General features: G+C 34.3%; 1 protein-coding gene across 1 annotated transcript in view; it reads right to left on the bottom strand.

Annotated features, from left to right (window-relative positions):
- Positions 1-26,338, bottom strand: part of NDC80 (NDC80 kinetochore complex component) — a 39,304-nt gene that overhangs the window by 9,692 nt on the left and 3,274 nt on the right. Inside the window, exons 4-12 of the mRNA XM_063077504.1 lie at positions 26,105-26,277; positions 25,246-25,348; positions 19,235-19,324; positions 16,757-16,850; positions 15,340-15,446; positions 14,478-14,622; positions 11,677-11,882; positions 7,286-7,438; positions 5,110-5,199 (exon numbers count right to left, since the gene is read on the bottom strand). Coding sequence (XP_062933574.1) covers positions 5,110-5,199; positions 7,286-7,438; positions 11,677-11,882; positions 14,478-14,622; positions 15,340-15,446; positions 16,757-16,850; positions 19,235-19,324; positions 25,246-25,348; positions 26,105-26,277 — 1,161 coding nt within the window. The remainder of the gene's footprint in view (positions 1-5,109; positions 5,200-7,285; positions 7,439-11,676; positions 11,883-14,477; positions 14,623-15,339; positions 15,447-16,756; positions 16,851-19,234; positions 19,325-25,245; positions 25,349-26,104; positions 26,278-26,338) is intronic.

Genomic DNA, 26,338 nt, shown 5'->3' with positions numbered 1-26,338 from the left:
TGATTTTATTGGATAATTCATGACTTATTTTATTGGATTTTATTTTATTTAGTTATAGTCATGCATTTTTCCAAAGAGTAATAAAGTAACTACATTTAATCCTGTTAAAGCTTGAGCTTTAAGATAGGTTGAAACCAAAACTGAAGAAAAAAAATGTTTTTCTAAAGTTCATTTCCTGTTGACAAGTTCTGGCAGCAGTTGATACCAGTAATTAATATAGAACGTTCTTTGGCTAGACCAAGAGAAAAATGTTTCCTATAGGAAACAGAAAACAGTAAAATGTTTAAATAGCTGACATTTTTCTTTAAAAGGATAATTCTACACAGACATAAATTAAAAAGAATTAAAAAAAAATTCAGTGAAACTAATGTTATTTGTAAAAGATAGGGTAGTGAAATAACTACATGTACTAAAGAAACTTGCATATAATTCTCATTTAATCATCAAAAATGCCTTCTAAGGGAAGTTCTCTTATTTTACAGGTAAGAAGAGTAAACTGGAAAGAATATTTTTTGCTCAGGATGATCCAAACAGCCTATGCCCAGAACTCAAAAACAGATGTTCTAACTCCAAGTTATTTCTGAAGTAACTAGCAAGGTAAACAAATTGTTTCATAACCAGAACTTCCGCTAGCTCCTCATGGTTGGCCGGTCAAAACCATGTTCACTTATCTCTGGGCATCTTCTACTTTCCATGTCAACTTTACTAAAATTGCATTAATTACATAAACATTTTTTTTCCTCCTGATTAGAAAAACAGACATTTTCATTGTGGCAAATTAGGGAAAAAATAAAGAAAATAATCATCAATAATTTGGCAACCCCCCCCAAAACCACTATTCATATCTGGCATACTTTCATCAGTATTTTCCTCATTCATTCATTCAAGAGCCCTCAAGTTGCTTGTAACCCAAGAAGATATCCCTCTATCATCAACAGAAGCCACCAGGCTGGAATTCTGTCACTTCCTGCCTCCCAAACCAACCAATTATTTGTATGAGACCTTTCCTTCATCCTTTCAGTCAGTTTCAGAATGCAGGACACCCATATTCCTCCTGATGAGGAATAACTCCTTGTCTCTTCACTGGATCCCACACCTTTTTATTTCTGCATGGACCACATTCAAATTCATCACTCTCTTATACTCCTACTTTTTTTTTTTACCCTCTTTCTCTTGCACTCTCTCTCTCATCTTTAAAACCAGACAAACCCCTCCCTCCCAAAACCACAAAAAGCAAAAACCTTTCCCATACAGCTCTAACTACTGTTCTATCTCCTTTCCTCAGACTCAAATATTAGTAGTAGTCTCATTTTGCAGTAGATGACCAACAGCAGCCTATTCATACTACTGTCTCTTCTTCTACCAGCCATACTTCGATCCACAGTAATTTGGTTTCTGGCTCCTCTGCCCTGATCTCTCTCCTGTGTTCTGAAATCTCTTTCCTGTGTTTTGAATCTATTGGTTCAACTTCCTCCTGGATGTCCCACAGACAGCAAGCTCAACATCATCAGCACTGTCCCAGGCACCCCCTGCTCTCATTTTTCCTCTTCTAGGTTAAGAGCAGTATAATCCACTTATTTACTCAAACCAGAAAAATCTGGATGTCATTGTTATATTTTTCCCTTTTCTCCAAATGGGAGTCCCTGAAGAATGTACTTACCTTTAGAACACTAACATGAGGCCTAGACTATAGTAGGCATTTTATAATCCATACCCCCCCCGACTCCCAGCTTTCCTGCTTATAACCTTTAAAAAAGTTTCAAGTTGCTATAAAACACGTTTCAGTTACAAGATTCCTATTAAGGTTGCTTGTAATTCACATCTTTTTGAGCATCTCCAGGTTTAGTACTCATTCCAATAAAAAAGAGAAATCAAACTGAAGCAGACTAAAGGAAGACTTTACGTCAAGAAATAATCATACCTGTGGCGCTCCCATTAAAGCTGTCCTAATTCCTCAATTAGGACTTCAATAGTCTGATATTTCAGAAACCCCAAAGTACAGTAACAATAGTATGATGAAACTCTTATCTAATGTTACAAATTTTTCTATTTTCTTGAGGAGAGGAAAAATTCTTTCTAATACAATGTAAGTATTGATAGAACTTGTTAACATTAAAAACATCTTTCTGTGGGTTACTAGCATAATTATGTGTGAAATGCCATTGGTTTTGTTTCCACATGAGAAAAAATAAACAAATTTTTGTTCTGAGAAAAGACAGGATTTCATTTCATATTTTGAAATGTGTTAGCCAAAACATAATAGTGAACAAAAAGTTGAAAGCTTTTCCTCCTCTAAAATCTGGAACAAGGGCCGAGCCCGTGGCGCACTCGGTAGAGTGCTGCGCTGGGAGTGCGTCGACGCTCCCGCCGCGGGTTCGGATCCTATATAGGAATGACCGGTGCACTCACTGGCTGACTGCCGGTCACGAAAAAACGACAAAAAAAAAAAAAAAAAAAATCTGGAACATGACAAGGATGCCCACTTTCACCAGTTTTATTCAACATAGTACTGGAAATCCTAGCCAGAGCAATTAGGAAAGAGAAAGAAATAAAGGTCATTCAAACTGGATAGGAAGAAGTCAAATTGTCCCTGCGTGCAAATGACATGCTATTACTTACAGAAAAATCTAAAGACGCCACCAAAAAACTCTCAGAACTGATAAATTCAGTAAAGTTGCAGTATGCAAAAGTCAATATACAAAATTAGCATATCTATAGGTAAACAAGAAGCTATGTGAAAAAGAAATCAAGAAAGCAATTCCATTTACAATAGCTACCAAACAAACAAACAAACAAACAAAAAAAACCAAAAAAAAAAAAAAAAAAAAGAAAAAAATACCTAGGCATAAATTTTACCAAGGAGAAAGATCTGTACATTGAAAACCACAAAACACTGAAGAAAGAAACTGAAGAGGAAACAAATAAATGGAAAGATAATCCTATGTTCATGGATTGGAAGAATTAATATTGTCAAAATATCCATACTTCCCAAAGCAATCTACAGGTTCAATGCAATCCATGTCAACTTTCCAATGGCATTTTTCACAGAAATAGAAAAACCAATCCTAAAATTCCCCATATAAGACCATAAAAGACCCCAAATAGACAAAGCAATCATGAAAAAAACAGAATACTGCTAAAAGCATCAGAATACCTGATTTCAAAATATATTACAAAACTATATAATCAAAACAGTATGGTACTGGCATAAAAATAGACACATAGGTCAATGGAACAGAATAGAGAACCCAGAAGTAAATCCACGTATTTACAGCCAACTGATCTTTGACAAAGGCACCAAGAACACACAGTGGGAAAAGGACAGTGTCTTCAATAAATGATGCTGGGAAAACTGGATACCCACATGTAGAAGAATGAAATGACTCCTATCTCTAACTACTTACAAAAGTCAACTTAAAACGAATTAAAGACCTAAATGTAAGACCTGAAACTATGAAATTACCAGAAGAGAACACAGGGGAAATGCTTCATGACATTGGCATGTGCAAGGATTTTTTGGATAAGACCTTGAAAGCACAGGCAACAAAAGCAAAAATAGGAAAATGGGATTATATCAAACTAAAAAGCTTCTGCACAGCAAAGGAAACAATTAACAGAGTGAAGAGACAACCTACAGAATGGTAAAAAATATTTTGTAAACTATGCAACTGACAAGGGGTAAATATCCAGAATACACAAAGAACTCAATTCAACAGCCAAAAAAAAAAAAAAAATCCAATTTAAAAATGGGGAAAAGGTATGAATAAACATTTCTCAAAAGAAGACATACTAATGACCAATAGTATATGAAGATATGCTCAACATCACCAATCATCAGGCAAATGCAAATCAAAACCACAATGAGATATCATTTCACCCCAGTTAGAATGGCTATCATTAAAGACAAAAAATAAGAAGTGCTGGTAAGGATGTGAAGAAAGCTGAACTCTCAGTTTTGGTGAGAATGTAAATTAGTACAGCACTATAAAGAACAGTATAGAGGTTCCTCAAAAAATTAAAAGTATAACTACCCATATGATCCAGCAATCCCATTATTGGGTATATATCCAAAGGAAATTAAATCAGTAGGTTGAAGAGATATTTGTACACCCTTATTTATTGCAGCACTATTCACAATAGCCAAGATATGGAAATAACCTAAGTGTCCATCAACAGAAAAATGGATAAAGAAAATGTGGTATATATACATGATGGATTACTATTCAGACATAAAAAATAATGAAATCCTGTTATCTGCAGCAACATGGATGAGCCTGGAGGACATTATGTAAAGTGAGATAAATAAGCCAGGCACAGAAAGACAAATACTGTATGATCTCACTCATATGTGGAATCTAAAAAAGTTTATCTCATAGATGTACAGAGTATGTACTCAATAATGTTTACCAGAGGCTGGGAAGGGTAGGGGGTTAGAGGCAAAAGGGTTGATCAACAAGTACAAAGTTACAGTAAGATAGGAGGAATAAATCCTAGTGTTCCATTGCACGCTATGGTGACTAGAGTTAACAAAAAGATACTGTATACAATTGACTCTTGAACAATGTGGGGGTTAGGGGTGTCAACCCCCTATGCAGCCAAAACTTGAGTCTAACTTTTTACTCCCCCAAAATGTTACTACTAATAACCTATTGTTGACTAGAAGCCTTGCTGATAACATAAACAGACAATTAACACATATTTTGTATGTTATATGCATTATATACTGTGTTCTTACAATAAAGTATGTCAGAGGAAAGAACATGTTAAGAAAATCATAAAGTCTCTGAAAAATTTTCCAATATATTTATTGAAAAAAATCCACATACAAGTGGACCTGTGCAGTTCAAACCCTTGTTATTCGAGGGTCAACTATATTTCAAAATAGCAGGATTTTAAATGCTCTCACTAGAAAGAAATGATAAATGTCTGAAATAATAGATATGTTAATTACCCTAATCTGATTGTTAGACATTGTATACATGTATCAAAACATCACGCTATACCCCATAAATATATACAATTGTGTGCCAATAAAAAAAAAAAGAAAATTAAAAAAATATATTTAAAAACTCTTATTTTTGTTCTTAATGACTATATTTCATTACTTACTTGTTCTAAAGTATCCTCCAAACCCATTTTTTTATTTAGAGCTTTATTAATTTCTTCTTCACTTTCATTTAGGAGTTCCTTGAGAGGTACCTATAAAAGACATCGGAAGGTGGGTGATATATAACATGTAATCACGAAATTTCTCTCATTAGACATCTACACATTGTGCCAAGAGGAGCCACTTTTGGAGAAAAAAAGTGAAGCCATGACATTTTTAATATACCATTAATAAGAAAACAAAACTAGTTTTTATTCTAATTTGTATAACTATAGAATATAACCTTGGTTTTAAGTACTTGCAAAATTCAAGATTTGCTCATCTATTCTGAAAATTGACCAATATTATTTAAGCATTGTACAAGTACGCTTACTTTACTGCAGTATTTTTTGAAAACAATGTATATGCAGGTTGTATTTTTATGCTATGTTTTTCAGATGCATCAATTTGTTTTAATCCTTTTCAACTGTTTAGTCTTACAATTCCCTGCTTGTATTTCTTATGTTTACATTCTGTTCTGCTGATTTTATTTCATCACATTACTTCATTGCTTATCAATTTTTTTAGTGAGGTGAAATTCACACTTTAAAATAGTTAAACTGAAATATTTAGGTTAAAATGAATTTAACATAAAATTAAAGTGTGCAATTAAGTGGCATTTAGTACATTCACAATGCTATGTAACCATCACCTCTAGTTCTAAAACATTTCATCATTCCAGAAGAAAACCCCATATGCAATTATGTTTTAAGTAAGTCTTTTGAAATTATTGCTGAATTTAAATTTTGGCCTGCACTTTTTTGAAAGATGCAATGGCCTCTTAAACTTTTCATCAAATATGAGGGTTCTTCAAAAAGTTCATGGAAAGATTTGTATTATCTTTTTTTTTGGTGGCATATTATCTTTAATTCCATTCTTCCATGAACTTATTGAAGTACGCTCATGCTACTTATAACGCTTGGTGTTGTACCTCATTGATGCTATTTCTATTTTTATTGTTCTACTATTATTTAAAACCATTTCCAGAGATCAAAGTAAAAGTTTTCCTTTTCTGAGCATATGCATTCTTTTTGCACTGGATAATCTTTTCTACAGTGACTTAATGCAGGATATTTTCTTGTACCAGCTAAAATAGCGGTGAGCAAACTCTAATCTGCCTGCCTGCCTGCTTATCTATAGTCTATCCATATCAACTGATCTACCTACCTAGTTAGGAAGCTATTCGCTTGAAAAACAATTCAATAAGAGTAAATGTTTACTGGATGCATTTTTTTTTTCCTGTTGAAAATGAAGCTAACTTGATTTAATCAATATATGTTCACCAACAAACTATAATCTCAGGAAAGTGGGGAAGTAACTTTCTGGTATTTTATCCCCAGCAATTAGCTGGTCTGGAACATAATATGGACTCAGGAAATATTTGTTGAATGAATAAATAATTTTCAAGAGTAAAAATGCACAGCTTTTGACTTTAATCTCCATTCTTCTATTCAAAAACTAAGTATTTTGAAAACTGGCATTTTGGGGAAGTCACTAAAATACTAAAATCTGTGAATAATTGAGAAGTTGCAATACAGCAATTTAAAAATTTTATTCCCCAAATCACCTGCTTGGCCATATTTCAAAATTAGGCACAGATTTCTCATTGTTGACTGTTGGCATCCCTTAATGCTGTGTTGTAATTTATGTCTTCATGTGTGTCACCGTGCATAGAACTCTTTCCATAGACCATCCCCATAAATACCACATCTTTCAATATTTCATTCCAGGGTTACCATTTCTGTGGAGTGTTTTCTGCTACGTGGGAAAAACTAATCTTGTTACTATACCTTGTAAAGACTTCTAAGGAAGCATGTATATATTTATGTATTTATGTCTTTCTCCCCTGAGGGGACCAGTAGCAACTTAAGAGCAAGTATTAGGCTCTCTATTTTATATATAATCAAATATTTTACTGAATAATTGAATAGATAAAGTAGGTGAAGAAGAAAAGGCTTTATAATTTGAAGAGTTAGATATAACAGAAAGAAGATTTCTTTTACCAAGAAGAAAGATGACGAAGAGTTTCAGTGTTTTATTTCTTTGTTTAGTCCTGGGTTATGGGCATGCTGAAGTTCAAACTCTTACAGATATCAATCATATAATTTAAAAGCCTTTGAGGTAGTCATGATTACTTACATAAACTTGAGCTCTGTATTTGACAAGGCAGTTGGCACCAGCCTCAGGATTAAATTTAATTTCAAAGTCATAACCTTTGGAATTCTCAGCACCCTTAGGAATAAGTTTTAATTTTCTAGCCAATTTATGATACTCTGCTAATTGTGTTTCAATCTGAAAGGAGAAAACACAAACACACACACAAAAACGTTGAAAATAAAGCAGCCACATTCCATATAGTTTTCAACAGGCATTTCCGCAATTTTATACAAAATATATTTATTTTTAGTATTTTAGTAATTTAGTAATTTTTAGTAGCAAGGGTGGGAGTTTAAAAACGTACAAAGAGTGAAAGGCTTTACTCACACTAAATTGGTAGAATAATTTTAAGACTATGATTGGTGAACAGAATGGAATTGTTCTTCCATTCACCTGAACAGTCTGGAATAAGAGTCCATATTTAGGTATTAACTAAAGTTTACTTTTTAAAGTGCCTGATAAATTATGAAACAAAAACAAACAAGCCTTAGTTTTGTTACTTTACAAATTAAGACATTTCATTTATCCAAAGTAAGTGGAACGTAATCATTAAAGTGTCAAAATGCCATTTTAGTCGTATTGATAAAAATATTTTAGGAACATTTCACATTTCCTGCTCTCCTTCCTTCCTTCAGGGCTCTGTTCAAATTATGTCACCAGAGAGGCTTTTCCTCTAATATAAATCCCCCAATTTTTCTAAACCCTTACTTTATTTTTCTTCATAGTACTCATTGCTACCTGACATATTATATTATTTGTTCACCTCCGCTGCTTGAATGTAAGTTCCACAAAGGCAGCTGTATCCACAGAACCTGGAACAATGCTTGGCATATAATAGATACTTAATATTTGATTAAATACATAAAGTTGCAGAATCTAGGCAACCCATTTTTACACTGCTTCCTCCATTTAATACATGCTTAGGTTCTCATTGCTATTGCCCATCCATAGAAATGAATAATTTGAATGAAGGAATATGACTGCAAGAACATACAACGGAACTTGCTTAAATAGTAGGCAATCTCCAAATACGCATCAGATCTTAAAAGCAATACTACTTATATATAAAATTTGAGACTATTCTATTAATGAATCAGGAAATCATTTTGATTTCTGTACTGTAATATAGTAGCTTTTTAGGGACTAACATATACAGGCCTGTTTGTTCTTATACTAAATGGTTTTAGGAGTAGTTTCTTCTTTCACCATTTTCCTTTTTTTTAATCTAATGAAATCAGCTTTCACAAGCCTAGGCACTTTATCATGGCTACCTGCAGGGAGATCAAACATGTGGCACATTTGTCTCTTCTTTCTCTTTCCCACAACCAATTCAGACAATAAAAACTTATCACACTCTTTCCTGATGAATCCAGACGTACCTCAATGTCTGTCTCAACAGCTCCAGAGGGCTACTACCTATCAGAGATTGCATGTGGAATAAAAATCAGTCCAGAAAAAAAGATGATGGATGAAATGTTTGTGATGATCTTTTGCATCCTGCCACCATCCTTTAATAAGCCTTGTATCTGACTCTCAGGTACTTAGTACAGTAAGGATTTCTTTGCACTGTTCACAGCCCTATTCTGTCACATCACCAGGCCATTGCTTACCTACTTAGCAGAATTTTTTCTCCTTTTAGCCTGGTCCTCCAAATCAAAATTATTACTCTTTTTAGTACAACTCATTTTAATTAGTTAAGCTCAGAGATCACCTAGTAAGATCACCTAGTTAGAGATTCACAACTTTCCGTCTCCCACACAGTGCTTAAGAGATGATACATTCATTACTATCCATTGCGGTTAACTCATTTCAGATTTACATATCTAGTCTAACAACATGTCATTTTATAAATAAGGAAAATGAGGCTTCTGAGAGGTTAGATGACATACTGAGGTCACATATGTGGGTAGTGGAAAATCCAGGGTTACAATCCAGATTTACCAGATTCTAGGTCCAAAGCCTCTGGGCTCACCACCACAGGTTATTTCTTACAAATGTATATTTTTCTCCTTGAAACATAGGGACAGAGATTACCTAGAAGGGTCAGGAGAATGAGGGAATATAGATGGCATGGTGAAACAGGGCTAAGAAAGGAGGTAATGCTTACTGCTCATGATAAACTGGACAATCCATACTAAGAATTATATATGTAGGTGTGTAAAATACAGACTTTTAATAATGCAAAACAGTTAAAACTTAACTAAGAAACTATCTGCATTATGCTTATAATGTGGCTTATACTGTGATCAGAATGGAAAACTACTACTGTTCCCTTAGGCAAACATAAGTGCTTTGTTTGAAAAACATTTTTTTCATTTCAACAACAGTGATTTTTTCATTTTAACGTAAAAAATACTGCATTAAGAAAGTGCTGGAGTTAATAGGATAAAAAAACCCATTACTTTAGGAGCAAAAGTTAGAGGCTAAATTTTTTCTCTGTGAGGTTAGATTTTAGAATATCTACCAATAAACAAATGTAACTGAAAAACTTCAAACCAAAACGTAAGTCTGAAACTCTCTAGTCTATTTTTCTCTATTAAAAAGAAAGCTTTTTAAACACACACTTTCTTTTTCTTAAAAAAGATCACTATAGAATTATTTCATGGGAAAAAATGTCACTAGACAACCTGTTAACTTACTATGTTGTTTTAAAATACAATAGTGTTGCATTTATAATTATGCTGAATCATTAAGAAAAAGTTCACTTACACTGAGAGCTACATTTAAAAGTAGGAGTAAATAACATATGGTAAATTAAGTAAGGCAGGAGTACAGAGCATTTATAAAAGATTGCCTATAAAAAAGGACAAACTTTATCTAGAAATTCATATGGTCAGAAAGTACACTTACCAGCAATATTGGCTAAATTGTTATGTACTATCTATAAACTTAAAATTAAGGCAAGTAATTTGGTTCTTTTATGCTGAGGTCCAGACTCATGTACACAATACCTTATTACATAATGGATGCCCCATGGACTCAATATGTCCATCCCCATTCCTTTTTTTTTTTTTTTTTTTGTGACCGGCACTCAGCCAGTGAGTGCACCAGTCATTCTTATATAGGATCCGAACCCGGCGGGAGCGTGCCGCGCTCCCAGCGCAGCACTCTACCAAGTGCGCCACGGGCTCGGCCCTCCATCCCCATTCCTGACTACGACTTATTCCTTCTCTTCTATTCCTGACTGATGCTACTACTTGCCCAATTGCCCAAGCCAGACACAGCGTCTGCTCTCCCTCTCTTTCATCATGTCTTATCACTCTACTTGCTAAGCAGTCAGAATCTACCCACTTCTTTGAAGCCCCACTAACATTACCTAAATGCAGCTTGTAATTTCTCATTAGATTACTGCCACAGATCCTTATTTGAATGTTTTGCTCCCTTCCAACCCATTTTTCACATTACCAAAAATCTTTCTAAAATGTGATCATACCTGCTTAAAAATTTTAAGACCTTTGTAGAGCTTTCAGGATAAAGTCCAAACTTCTAAACATCAAAAAAGTCTTCACCATCTGGCCTATAATTATCTTGAGTCCCCGAAACCTTGCCTCTAAGCTCTAGCCATATGAAAAGCTAAACAAACTTTTTTTTTCTCTCTGAACTTTCATATACACTTCTCTCTCTCTCTTTTTTTTTTTTTTTGCTAACTCTTCCTCATGCTTCCCAATTCAGCTCTGGAGTTCCCTCCTTAAGGAAGCCTTTTCTAAAAACCACTTAACTGATCTCATCATACCACGTACACTAAAGTCTGGGTTAGGTATATTACAAGCTTCCTCAGTACCCTGTGCAAACATCTATTAGAGGTCTAATCTTGTGGTAGAAAATATAAACTGGGCTGGAAGTTTCTTGAGGGGAAGAGTCCATGTTTTTCTTACAATTTTTATGGCAGCTGGCCAGTATGGGGATCTGAACCCATGACCTTGGTGTTACAAGTCTGTGCTCTAGCCAACTGAGCTAACTGGCCAGCCAGAGTCCATGTCTTTTTATCTTTACTTCTTCATGCCCAGCATGATAAGTGGCACATGGCAGATGTTAAATAAATGTTTGAGCAGTGAATAGGTAAATAAAGAGGAACTCATTTCCTTTTCTGCAGAATAAAAAGGGTGGCATTTATGAAAATTATTTTCATTGTCTTAGAGACTTTTGCTTATTTCTTGGTTAACTATTATAAAATAAAAGCTACCTTAAGTCTGATTGAGAGAAATTGGGGTGTTACTGAATAGGCATAAAGGGATAAGGGTGTTTTAGTAAAATGTCGGTGCTAAAAAATTTTAATTCTTCAACCAATTTACCCACTGAATCTTTCTGAATTGGGATAGACCTTTACAAAAGTCAATCATGATGAGTTGCCAATAGGAAACAGAATGACATACCGCATCTTTGCCTCTGGCATATTTTATCTCCTCATTCCACAGCTTCTGTTGTTCTGCCTCCAGGTCTTTGGTTAATTTATTAATGGTTTGCTGTAATTCATTTCTTTCATGATTTATTCTCTCAATGTCTGCAACTGAGTATTTCTGGTTATCAACGATATTCTGTAGTCGAATATTCTCCTGTTTTATTGTTTCACATTCCAATTCTGTGTTGGAAAAAAAATCAAAATTTTAAAGTTTCCTCAATTCCTACAGAGAAATTGATACCACTACTTAACAGGGCTGATTAAGATGCTCAATTCAAATGTTTTTAAAAAAAGCAAGTCATACTCCTGCATGATTCTGTTCAATAATTCAGAAAAACCACAAGTTTTTCACAAATATAAAAATATTTATATTAAAATACATCAGAGTTTATTCTTATTTTACTGACATTTTCAGTGATAACCACACTGGTTAGGTTTACCAATAGTGTTTTCCAACCTTCTTCAAATCATGGATTACATAGAATGTAACAGTATTTTAATAGCAGTCTGGGATGAATGAATGAGGATGACCATAGGGGCCACGAGAATCATCCTGAGGGCTGGGAGGATCCATATGTTGCCTTTGTTATAACCTATCTGCAGCACAATAGTTGGAAAGCTTCACATCTGAACTAAAAATAAATTAATGGTTGGTTTACATAAAACTTTACACATTTGTTATAGGCATTTGCACAAACAATCCACAACATACAATATCTATAGAGTGTAAATATGTCTCATTCTCTTTTGGTCTCGAATGGCTTTAAATAATCAGGAAAGTGAAAATACTCATAGCATAAAAACATCTTAGGTTAACAGTTATCAAATTAATGTTTCATATAAAATCACTCTGGAATGGCAAATGAGTGCTGCAGTATTTCTCAACTACTCAGTTTGTAACTATTGAAAAGAAATTCTCATAAGAACAAGTACGAAGTATGACACTTCTCTTCATTACCTGCTGACAAGGAAGATAAAGTATTAATATTAGAAAGTATTGATTTAACTGCATTACAAACATTGTTTATAAGAAACTAAGGTTCCTTGTCATCATGAAGAACAAACAAACTGATTAGGAACCTAGTGTAAAATATTTAAAGAGTTTGTTTAGAGCAAATCCAACTTACATGGTCAGACTTATTTGGAAAAAAATAATAAACTGATTAAGCAAATACCCCAGATAATTACCAGCCGTGACTTGACAGATGACCAATACTCCCTAGACTAAGAGTTAAATCAAATATCCTTAGGACCCATTATACAACTCCTACATGGGACAGACACAGCCTATAAAATCCTAAAAGAATAAATTAAAAGCAGGCAAAGTCCTGGGAAAATAGTATAGTTGTCCATATATTTATCTTTTGTTAATTATTTTGGCAGCTGGCTGATATAGGGATTGAACCCTAGACCTTGGTGTTATCAGCACCATGCTCTGACCAACTGAGCTAACGGGCCAGTCTCATATTTATCTTTTAAACTGCAGCCTAATGGCTCTGTGATCTATAGATAACCTACATTGCTCTCTTTCTGACAACACAGAAGTATCAAGCACTTGCATGTGCCACACTATTTTCCAGAGTTTTCTGATTAAGACCACTATGTGTTTATGAAAATAAGCTTAGGGAGACACAGGATATAAAAAGAGCTTTCTTTAGTTGGGCTTTTGCATCCCAAGAATTGAGGTACCACAGCTTTTCAACTTATTTTCAGTCAGTTTCAGCTGCTGAGCTGCTTAGGTGGTAGTGATAGAGGATAAGACAGTTACAGCAGACTGAGGCATGCAGAAGTCAAGAATCTGGCTTATTGGGCTGGCTGGTTAGCTCATATGGATAGAGCATGGTGCTGATAACACCAGGGTCCAGGGTTTGATAGCTGTACTAGCCAGCTGCAGAGAAAAAACAAAATCTGTCTTATTAATTTAAAAGTGAACTAGAATATACATTTATGTAGAATATATATATAGGATATATATCTATATCGATACATTTATATTCAGGCAGCATGTATTCTTAGGTTAGGTCCCTCTTGGTTTCAAAAGCCAAGTGCTTGAAAACACGTTCGAAGGTGTTCAGTATCCTTAATCCAAAAACTCGAAATCCAAAACATGAAATGAAATCCCAAGCATTTTGCATAAGGGATACATGACCTATAATAGGTTAAATAATGGCCACCCAAGAACTATGAAGTCCCAATCTTTGGAACATGTAAACATTACCTTATTTGGAAAAAGGGTATTTGCAGACATGATTAAGTATTCTGAGATGAGGAGATAATCCTGGATTATCCAGGTGAACCCTACATGCCATCATAAGTATCTTTATAAGATAAAGGCAGAGGGAGATTTCATACAGATAGAAGAGGACAGACATACAGAGGAGACGGCAACATGACGATGGAGGCAGAGATTGGAGTGATGTGTACAGAAGCCCAGGAATGTTGTCAGCCACCAGAAGCTGGAAGTGGCATGGAACAGATTCTTCCCCAGAGTCCCTGAGAGAGTGTGGACCTGCTGGATCTTAGACTTATAGCCTCTAGAACTGTGAGAGAATAAATTTCCATTGTTTTAAGCCACCAAGTTGGTGGTAATCTGTTACAGCAGCCTCAAGAAACTAATACAGAAAGTACTGAAAACTTGGTAGGCTGCTATAGATATTTACCATAGAAGGAAACAAAGACATGGATAACACAGCTGGTTCTATATGTGACAAATCCCACACTGGCAGGCCTCCCAGGCTGAATAACCTCTTTTAGGTCGTTACCTACTGTGCTTACCTACTCTAGCAATTTCTTCATTGAGACCATTCAACTTCTGGTCAAGAATGGCTGAATGAGACTCCAAATTGCTCATGTATGCCTGATATTTCTGAACATCTGCTTGTAAGGAAGTTTTCAGTTTTTTCAGTGACTCTAGACGATTCTTTAAGAGAAAAGAATATTAAATTATTCTCATCAATAATCATTCTATACTTTATTGTAAAGAAAGGAACGTTATTTAAATTTATCTTACTGAAAGGTATATTAGAGTTTTCACTTTTAGAAGGAGTCAAAAAACTAAAAGAGGACTATACTATTATTACCTAATTAAGATGGACTTTTCAAGAAGTGAGTTTGGGATAGAAAAAACCACGGTGAAAAAGCACAAACATTTAAAATCTGTTAAACATTTTATAGAACAATATGGGTGCTTCGTACTAAAACACAAAATAAAACTAGATATCTGGATACTACCATTTAGCCTTTAAGATACCCTCAGGATACAATGTATTATACAAACCCATTTATTACCACTCCTTTTTCACTAACTACAAAACTTAGGGCCTCTTGTGAATAGTGCTCCCTGGAGGTATACAGCATGGGGGCCTTGTTCAAAAGATACTTTTGGTCTTATGTAAATAGGTAAGAATCTTTCATCATGCTGTGAGCACCATTAGTCCAAAACTATTAGACCACAAGGGAAAACAAGGCTCCACAGATACCAAACATGTTTTCACTGAGAGTTCTATCCTATGTAAAAATCTTAACTTTAAGGAGTTTAATTTGTTAATACATTTAAAAAAAGTTTTGATAAAGACAGCTAAGGAGACCTAAGAATCTAAACAGGCTGTTAAGTAAGTGCATAAAAATGATCACTAACCGGTTCTTTTTCTCTTTCTTGTTCCAGTCTTGCAATCTGTTCATTCAATGCTTTGTTTTTTGCTGCTAGTGATTCCAACTTGGAAGCATCTACGTTAAATAAATCCTCTGGAGACAAAACCCAAAAACTTTGTAAGATCTCACATCTGCTTAGAATATTCTTCCCCAGGTTTCACCATTGCTTGCTCCCTCACATTCTTCTGGTCTCTGCCCAAAATACTATCAGTAGAGTACATCCTACCTTTCATGACATAGAAGACCCTTTGCTTTGCTCCACTGTACTTCCTATTCCGCCTACCCTGCTTGGTTTTTCTCCATAGCACTTAACACCATTTGACTTATAGTTGCTCATTTCATTATTGACCCTTTCTGTTTCCTAGAATGTAAGCTCATAAGAACAGAGATTTTTATCTTTCATTGCTGTATCCTCGGTGCCTAAATGGTGGCTGGCACACAGTAGGTATACACGTATTTGTCTGAATAAATGCAATTTATGTGCTTAATTATATATAGAAATATCACATAACTCACTAGATGCTTTCTGTATTACATAACTATGAATTTTCCTCTCTCAAAACAAAGCATCATTTATCTTACTCCCTTTCCCATGTGGACAAGCTGAAATTGTCCTAGTTACTCTTCAGGAAGGTACATTCCCAGGGGAACATAAGGAAATGCTTTTACTTTTTGTGCTATTGGTGGCAAAGTGATATTCTCCTGTTTTGATTGATTCTATTGTCTTCGGAAGAATAACTTCACACATATTAGATGTATCTATTTTATCTACCGCTCTGGTATATTATATACAAGGCTATCTCAACCGAAGAAACAAGAATGTAAAATAATACCTCTGGAATGTTGTAGAGTTAGGCAGTAAATACTGAATGTCACTAGAATACAGTTGAGTGAGAAAATGAAGAATTTCCTTCTGTGCTTAGAAATATAATGGCCTGTTACCATTCTGCCACAAGTTTTGAAACAGTCCTTAGGTCTTTTGACTAATTGGTGACTTAATTTCTCAAGCAGTAAAGGAAGGACATCATAGGGATATTATCCCCCAGGAGGAATAACATTTGTTGATTATCTTCTGTGCTCCTGGTAGTGTGTTTGGTACTTTATTATACTGCCATCTAAGCCTGTAAAACTTTGTCAGATAGGTCAAGTATTTTGTTAGGGTCACATAGACAGTAAGGAGTTATGCCTCAGGTCTGACTCTAATACTATTATTCTGTAGTATACTTTCTGCTTGACTATTACTTCTCTCCACCAAAGAAACCACAAAGGTAAAAGTCAGTAAACATCCAGATGCATTTAAAGTAAGTAGCTCATATAAACATCGGATATGGTAAAGTAAGCTACCACTCCACGAGCAGAGTTACATGACTAAAAGCAAGAGCACTAGGAAGGAGAACACTTACTCAGCTTTGACTGCAACTCTGTATTCATTTCTTCAAAGCTGTCAGCGCCGCTCATGAAACTCTCATAGCACTTTATGGTGTAGTCCAAAAACAGCTGATTGGGTTAAGTAGATTAAAAAAAAAAGTAAAGACTGTTTAGTTTGTTTTATTTTTCTAACTGGGAATTTAAATTTGGATTAAAAAAAGGTCAGAAATACTAAGTAGTTATATGAATTATAAATAAGAAACAGAAACCTAAGATATATTATTAATTATGCCGTACAGACTTAGTCTGCTACTTATAAACAAATAATACGGATGAAAATAACACGTAAAATTGGATAAAGGTGATATTTAAAAACAGTAAATAAATCATAACTTCAGAAAAAACAAACAAGAAAGCTTATTAATAAAAGTAGTTCAACATAAAGTGTACAAACTTAATCATCTTTAGGAACAATGTACCTTATAAAAAATTTAAGTGAATTGCTGATCATTTAAGTCCAATTAAACTGACAAGGTCTAATCGTAAAAACCAGAATGTAATTAATAAAGGCTATAATTACATTGCAACTTCAGACTAAAAAATGACATGGTAAGTTGAGATCTAAACAGTAGAATATTAGAATTCTGAAGAGGAAGGGAACACTATATTTTGTATCCAGGAGGTTTTTTGGTCACTGAGAATGCATACTTTATTAGGAGGCAAGGATGATCAAAATTTTCCATCACCTAGATGAAATAAATATCCCTCAAGACAAGCCAATTCCCTTTGTGCCAATTCTTTGCTTACTAAGCAACCTTCTTATTGCTTGGTTGACATGGAAGGTTTACCCTGAATAGAAAGTATGAGTATTCCTATAACTGGAAAGGTGTACCACTGATGGTAAATTAATAATTTCATTCTACTTCAGATCAGAGTCTGGTGAATTTGTTAAGAGTGAATTTGTTTCCCTAAGCTTGGTCAGTTTTGATCTTCCAGATTTAAAAAAAAAAAAAAAAAAAAAAAAAAATTGAGTCTGTGAACCCATAAAGCCGAGGATCAGAATCTGGTGAAGCTGGATCCTCTGATGACTGTAATTAAGAATAGCACTTTATAGTTTCCAAAGTGCTTTTCTACAGATTAGCATTTGAAATAACAGCTCAGATAGCAAGAATAGCTTTTATAAGTTTAATCTTTAGGATGAATGTCAAGAAATTTAACATTAATAGGTGTTGTTGTAATTGTATTTGGGTGAAAACTGAGGTACAATTAAATGTACTCTAGAAATATATACTGCAATGCGCGAGGAAAATTCTCCCAAGGTAAGATCAGAGGCTTCCTAACAGCCGCTCCAGCTGGGATCATTGTTGAAGTAGTAAAGGTGCATTTAAAAAAAAAAAAGAAAAAAAAAAAGGCAATGATATCATGCCAGTAAGCCGATACATCTTCTAACTATCTCCCAGGAAATAAGAAAAGGTGAAACTGAAGTTATTTCCACTTTCCTTTAGTGACAAAGGCTCCAAAGAGTAAAGGTTAGAATGAGAGCAGAGAATAGTTTTTCTTTTTAGGGGCCTGTGTGGTGATTGGTCTTTTATGTATGACAATGTTCATATATACTCTCAATATTTTAAATTTATTCCTCAGAGTTGGTGTTTGCTCCATTTGGATATATAAAATTTTCATAATTTAGGAAATAGGTTGGGGTTAGTTACATAGTTTAGGGTTTAATAAAATATATAGTATGGGAACCAATTGAGACCACCTGTTTACTTTTGGAGTTGGTACTCTGAGCTAAGTGGCAATATACCTGACTAAAAAGGCCAAAACAAAAAAAAAAACCCATATGCATAGTTTATGACCCAATTTATCATGCTTTGTATTAACAAAGAATTGCATTAAAATGTCAATACTGATGTCTTCATTCCACAAGATAGAAGAAATATTATATCTATAACATATAACAATAACATGTTATGATTTAATTCCAATCCTTTTCTATTTTTTATTTAGTTAACATTATCAAATTTCTGTGTCTAGTTAAATTCTAGGAAATTATAATTTGACTCAAACAGTAGGTCATCAATATTTTTGAAAATCAATTTTAGATTTTTTGACTTTATGACGGTGTGAAAGCAATACGCATTCAGTAGAAATCATACTTTGAGTACCCATACGACCATTCTGTTTACCTTCCATACGGTATTCAATAAATTATATGAAATATTCAACTCTTTATTATAAACAGGCTTTGTGTTAGATGATTTTGCCCAACTCTAGGCTAAATGTAAGGAAGTGTAAAATAGGCTAGGCTAATCTATGATGTTTAAATGCATTTTTGACTTAACATATTTTCAGTGTACAATGGGTTTATAGGGATGTACCCCATTTTAAGTCCAGGAGCATTAGTATTAATTTCAATAGTAAAATTATTTATTATTTTATAATAATAAAAACATACTATTTGTTATTTACTTAATAACAAAAGTAACATTATTGTTTACGGTAATGTATGGTACCTTATTATGCATAATTCCATCTTCAGTTTCTTCTCCCCAAGGCTGTCCGTCATCAAATAAAGGTGAGCTTTCTTTCATGGCAGTATGTATCTAATCAGCACACAAGCAACATCTTAAGCTAATTAAATTGATGCAAAAATATAGCTTTCATGTTTTGTCAAATTAGTTTCCTAGTGTCATTTTTAGAAGCATTTACATTATTGTATGACTAAAAGTCTCTTTTGAGAGGTTATTATATTGACCCTTAAAATATGATCCTTTTGGTATTTTAATAGCTAAACCCCTTAAGATTTAGAAAGATGGCTCCATATTCAGTTCTGTTCCATAGAGAAAAATATGCTGAATTTTACGCTATTAACCCATTGAGAGCATAAAGCATATATACACATTTTAATGCAACTCTAAGAATCCAAAACAGAACCGCCATATTAAAGGTGAACCAGTAATAATTTTTTTTTTATATAACTTCAATCTTGGTATTCAAATGTTATCAACTTATTCCTTCAGTATGTTCAAGAATGAACTTTAGATCAAATTTTACAATATAAAATCTTCAGAAATACTAGTTTAAATTTGAAAGGGATAATGATAAACATTTGAATGATTATAGAAAAACATTCAGATATTTATCACTGACAAACTAAAAGGAAAATGGCTACAGGTTTTTTTTTTTTTTTCTTTTTTTCTTTTTCGTGAGTGGCACTCAGCCAGTGAGTGTACTGGCCATTCCTATATAGGATCCGAACCCGCGGCCGACGCTCCCAGCGCAGCACCCTCCCAAATGCGCCACAGGCTCGGCCCTGGCTACAGGTTTTTAAGGCACAGAAATTCCATTTTGGAACACCTGTTTTTTATAACTTATTTTAAAAATATAACCTTTCAAACATTAAAAAAATTAGAAAATTTAACTGAAATGGCTATAAGATGAATATAAACATAGATATACTAGATATGTATTTAAATGTATATCTAGTATAATGAACACTAAGCTTCTAAGAAAAGGACTACGCATTAGGAGTACATAAAAGAATGTGGTTTCTATTGAATTAGATTTTCTTATCCTGGGACTCATATATAAGATTTCTGAGGGAGACACCATCCTGAGCCCAGAGTTGCTTGCCCTACTATCCTTTTCCAATTCTAAAGGCACTCATAAGGCTTTTTATATATCTAGGTTGGATGCAGGAGAGCTCTATCAACTTGTCCTCTACCTCATCTTTCTTTGACAGGGCCTCAGGTGACAGTCAGATTTAATTAAGTCTGCAAGACATGCAGGTCAGAGCTCAAGATGAAGAAAAGAATCATCTTCCTTTTCATCAGGGTAAAGATATTTTCAGCTGCCTGTCAAAGGTCCTTGTGAAAACTCTCATTGCTCTGAAAGTTTTAAGGAGAGCCCTATACAGGGACAAACAGATTCCCAGGAGCTATAGAAAAGCCTCTACTACAAGGACTGAAAAGTTCTGAACTGAGATTTGGTTGAAATAGTTTCAACCTGAGATTGTACAGAGATAAAAAGAAAGATCTGAGTCATCTTTTTCCAGCTGAAGGTGATATTTTCCAATATAATATCACTTCTCAATATTGTTAATCATCAGGAGGAGGAAGAACTCAGAGGGATCTGAGATAAGTCAGGCCCTGGTACACTTTGATCACTAACCAAAAGGCTAATGGAGCTTTTGGAGCATACGTAACCCTCCTATTCATGGTCCTTAGTAGAGGAGACAGGGTAACTTTGGCTAAATTACTATTACTCAAACATTGTAATAAGGATTGATTATGTGCCATGCTCTGTTCTAAGAGGCACAGTGAGAGCGAGAGAAAAAAAAAATCAAACTTTATTTATAAAATGTTAACAAACAATTCAGGAATATAACAAAGGAATAATAAGCAATGAACAAATAGAGGTTATTATTAGGAAACAAATGTATTATATCGATAGGTCAAGAGAAAAATGTCAATAGACCCTGCAAAAGCATATGAAAACCTTCAATGATCATTCCTGATAAAATTGGATGCACTTCAACATGAAAAACATTATCTTCTATTTGAATACACCATAACTAAATATAAAACAGAAAATATTTCATTTGAAAACAGTGGTAGTAATAGAAATCAACTGAGAAAAGCAGTAGTAATAAAGCAATTCAATAAGGGTAGTAATTACAAAAAACTTTTTTAGCAATAATAACCTTAGAAATAGAATGAAAAAAGCCTGTTCATCATAGTAACAAAACACATGGAATTACTTAATAAAAAATATGTTGCTCGATATGAAGAAAACTACAAACACATACAATATGAATAAATGAGAGATTTAACACTTTCCCAAGTGACAAGACTAAATATTGTGAAGATGGGAATTTCTCCCCAATATATCTATGAATTCAATGTGATATCAATAAAAAAAACCAACCACATATGATATTTTTTGGAATTTGAAAAATAATTTAAAGGGCAAGGATATGAGACTAGCAAGGAAAATTGTGAAAAGCAGTAAGAATCTTCTTCTACTAAATAAAATATATTAGAAAGTGACAGGAATTAGAGTCGTCATGATTCAGGGATAGGAAAAAAGAGCAGAGAATTAGGTCTAAGAGCATACTGGCAACAGTTCAAACTGTGGGAAAAAGAAGAGTTATTCAATAAGTGGTACTGAGTGAGAGAGTGAGTCATTTAAAAAATAAAGCACCCTCTTTCTTAAGCTAAAACAAACTGCAGATGGCTTAAGATTTAAACATAAACAAAGAAACCATAAAATACTAGAGAAAAAATTGGAAGAATTTTTTTTAAACATCAGGGATAAAGGAGGGCTTCCTAAGTGTGTCTGAATTTCTAGGCTTATGTTAAGTGGGAAAGATAATTAGAACAAGAAACCTGCAGTCTCTCATGGATTCTTACATTGCTATAGTGTTCATTTCTACCACGTCAAGCAATGCAAGATAAGAAGGAAGGGATTTCAACCTAAATAACAGGCATGGAGGCATCTCAAGAGGAACCTTCCCAACTGAAGCCACAGCAGCTACTCTACCAGCTCCTGTATCACTGTGGAAATGCTATCTTCCAACCACGTTCCAATATCATAAGCTACTTAGCCAAAAAGGGTAAAATGTTCTAGTGACTATAGGGGTATCTGATGGTGAGAGCACAGAAGTGGTTATCCAACGTCCATGAGCATCAGTGGGGCAAGGCAAATTGAATGCGTAAGTGTTTTACATCAGGTCCAATAAAACCTGAATTTTATTAATGGGCTATGGTGTTGGATTTCTATTCCTACATTCACAACTGGTCGTGCTGAATGTAGCAGCACCGCTCGTGTCAAAATCCATCCACTCAGTGTCTGCCTACTTTTAGTTAAGAGCATGCTGATGGCCAAGAGAATGTAGGGGAACAATATTAGTTTTAATGATCCCAGCACTAAGTAGGACAGGAAACTCAGAAGCTACAAAAGAGAGTGCACTAGACTAGATAAAAACTCACATTTCTGAACAGCCAAAACACAGCACATAAAATCAAAAGGAAGAAGAGGGAAAAAAATATTTGCACCATATAGGCAGGGGCTAATTTCTCTAACTTGACCACTTCTGACCTACAGAATGGCACTCTTGCAAATCAATAAGAAAAAAGAAAAATGGCAAAAGACATGAATAGGCTGTTATTACAATAAATGTGAAAATGTTCACTTTTAAAAATAAAAAATGCAAATACAAAAAATTAGCTGTCTTTTTTTTGCTTGTCATATTGTCAACTATTAAAAACATTGATAAGTTTAACATATAAGGAGTTCAATATATAAAGGTTCAAATTAAGAGCAAAAGCAAATATAATATAAAATAGGCAAAAAAAAAAAAAAAAAACACATACAATCAAGTTGAAAGAAATATAAGTAACAAACCATACAAAAACATAAAGGTTTCAATAATATGTATTAAAATAAGCTATTTTTCATCTTCCAAATTGGTAAAGATTTTAAAACAGTAATGCCTATTGTTGAGGAGCTTTTAATCGGTAAAATTTTCTGAAGGAAAATTTGTCAAAATGTACCAAAAGTTTAAAAGAATTCAGACTAGAGGAGTAGAACTGAGAACCCAGAAATCACCCCTCAGGCTTACAGCCATCTGATATTGGACAAAGGCAAGAAAAACCTACACTGGGGAAAAGACTGCCTCTTCAACAAGTAGTGCAGGGAAAACTGGATATCCATATGTAGAAGAATGAAACTAGATATGCATCTCTCACCATACACGAAAATCAACTCAAAACGGATTAAAGACTTAAGTATAAGACCTGAAACTGTAACGTTACTAAGGGAAAGTATAGGTGAAACACTTCAGCAACTGGGTCTGGGCACAGACTTTATGAACATGAGCCCAAAAGCACAAGCAGTAAAAGAAAAAATAAACAAATGGGACTATATCAAACTAAAAAGCTTCTGCAGAGCAAAGGAAACAATCAACAGAGTGAAACAACAACCTACAGAGTGGGAGAAAATTTTTGCCAACTACACATCCGACAAGGGATTAATATCCATAATATACAAGGAACTCAAGCAATTATACAGTAAAAAAACAAACACCCAATTAAAAAATGGGCAAAGGAACTTAATAGACATTTTTCAAAGGAAGACAGACAAATGGCCAACAGGTATGTGAAAAAATGCTCAACATTACTAGTCATCAAGGAAATGCAAATTAAAACTACTTTGAGATGCCACCTCACCCCAGTTAGACTGGCTATCATCAAAAAGAAGGTGACTAACAAATGCTGGTGAGGATGTGGAGAGAAGGGAACACTCCTACAATGTTGGTGGGACTGTAAATTAGTACAACCACTACAGAAAACAGTATGGAGGTTTCTCAAACAACTACAGATAGATCTTCCATACAATCCAGCAATCCCACTTCTGGGTATATACCCAGAGGAATGAAAATCATCATGTCGAAGGGACACCTGCACTCCCATGTTCACTGCAGCTCTCTTTACAATAGCCAAGACATGGAACCAACCTAAATGTCCATCAATGGATGATTGGATAAGGAAACTGTGGTATATATACACCATGGAATACTACTCTGTCATAAAAAAGAATGAAATATTCCCATTTGCAACAACACGGATGAGCCTGGAGGAACTTCTGTTGAGTGAAATAAGCAAAGCACAGAGGGATAAGTACCTCATGTACTCTCTTGTATGTGGGAGCTAAGAGAGAAAGAAGGAAGGAAAGAAAGACCACAGTAGTGTGTTGAACTTGCAGAGGGAGAGAACATTCCTTCGGCTACAAAGTGGAGTGGCGGGGGAAGGGGGAGGGAGAGGGAGGTTGGGGATAATTGGGCAGGGACATGAGGTACAAATGCAATTTGTGGTAATGGGTATGCTGCCAGTATGAATCTGGCCCTCACATTATGGGCACGAGGGGTGACAATCAACTTTGTATCTCATGAATATTCATGACCAATAAAAATAAATTTAAAAAAAAAGTTTAAAAGATATACATAGTTTGCATAGCAATAACATACTTTTAAAAACTATACCCCTGATCACTGCACACTGTATAAATGCACTCAAATATCATATTGTGCTCTACAAATATATATAATTATCATGGGTTAATTATGAAACAATAAATTAAAAAAGAAGCTCTTGTAAGTTCCCCCCAAACCCCCACAAAAACCCTGTATCCCAAGGAAATGCTTCAAGTTGTTGCCTCTGAGCTGAAAGAATATGGCTATATTGCTCTGTATTTTTGAAAACTTTTTGCAATGAATATGGAATATGGTTTTTAATTTAAAAAGGGGAAAAAATAAATTTCATGGGGGAAAATAAAAAAATCAATTTCCTACTGATTCATTTTTTGAGCTGTAAAACCTCATGAAGACAAACACTCCTTGCTAATGTAGTACTTCTTCCCCTCACCTCTGGTATCATGTGTTAACAGTAGAGATAGAAATGGAAATATCCTCCTGAGGGGAGAAGAACTTTTTCTATGTGTACATTTTAAAATGAAAATCAAATACCTTGATGCAGTCTATTAGCCAAACCAAGGCTGCCACAATGTGAGGCCACGTATGAGGGGCCCCCACTGTATACATGGAGCTTTTGGATAGTGCAAAAGGATACCTATGAAAAATTAGAACAAATAAGCTAACTTAATATGTTAATTAAGTAAAAATAATGGCTAAACTATGAGAGAAGTTACATTTAAAAAATCTCACATATATACGCACAGCCTTGACTTGTTTAAAAATAAGATATTTGTTGAGATTCTGTCCCTAGTCATCTTACTCTCTAATGATTTTTTGTATTTATTATTATTATTATTATTTTTAAATTTTATTTTGTCAATATACATTGTGTTTGTATTTTTCGATTTATTCTCTGCAGATTACTTTGTACATATATCGCCTAAGCTGAGAACTTCATTTACAACCAATATGCTGGACATCTCTCCTAAAAGATCTTTTGGTCCCTCAAATTCAACGTACCCCCCAATAAGCCATATGTATGTATTGCTCATTCCCAAATCCATTCCTCCCCCTGTGTTTACTCTTTACAGTCCTTTTTTGCTGCTTCTCACCCCATTTTTACCAGGCCCAATCCTGTTTTTTTGTTGGTTTTGTTTCTATAAAATCTGTGGTATTCAGCTTGTCCTTTCTATTCCCTGTCAGTTCAGCAGTTCAGGTTGTTATGCTCTTTCATTTGTATTTCTGTAATAACCTAAAAATGGTCATTTTTTTTTTACCCTACATATATTGCCCACAGCGATCATCTTAAAACATGTTATTTCTCTAACTCAAACTCTTTACAAATTTGAGTTTGATTCTTCTCTGTGTTCCAATAATTTCTTTAGAATAATGAGAAACAGAACACACATACCCAAGGTCTTTAAAGATTCTTGGAACCTCTTCTTCAAACTTTGTGTCAGGAAGTTCATATGAAGGGCACAGGAAGCCATGAAGAAAAGTAAAGATCTTCAGGAAGTCCTTGACAGATGGCGCTTGTAGAGATTTCATGGATACACTATGTGCATAATCATTTTCTGTAAGAAACTACAACAATTTTTATAAAATGGCAAACATTTTGTAATAGAAAAAGTATTAGAAAATACCT

Source organism: Cynocephalus volans, chromosome 13 (genome assembly GCF_027409185.1).
Source record: "Cynocephalus volans isolate mCynVol1 chromosome 13, mCynVol1.pri, whole genome shotgun sequence".
Taxonomy (NCBI): domain Eukaryota; kingdom Metazoa; phylum Chordata; class Mammalia; order Dermoptera; family Cynocephalidae; genus Cynocephalus; species Cynocephalus volans.
The sequence above is the reverse complement of the archived record's forward strand: the minus strand, read 5'-3'. Positions and strand labels throughout refer to the sequence as shown.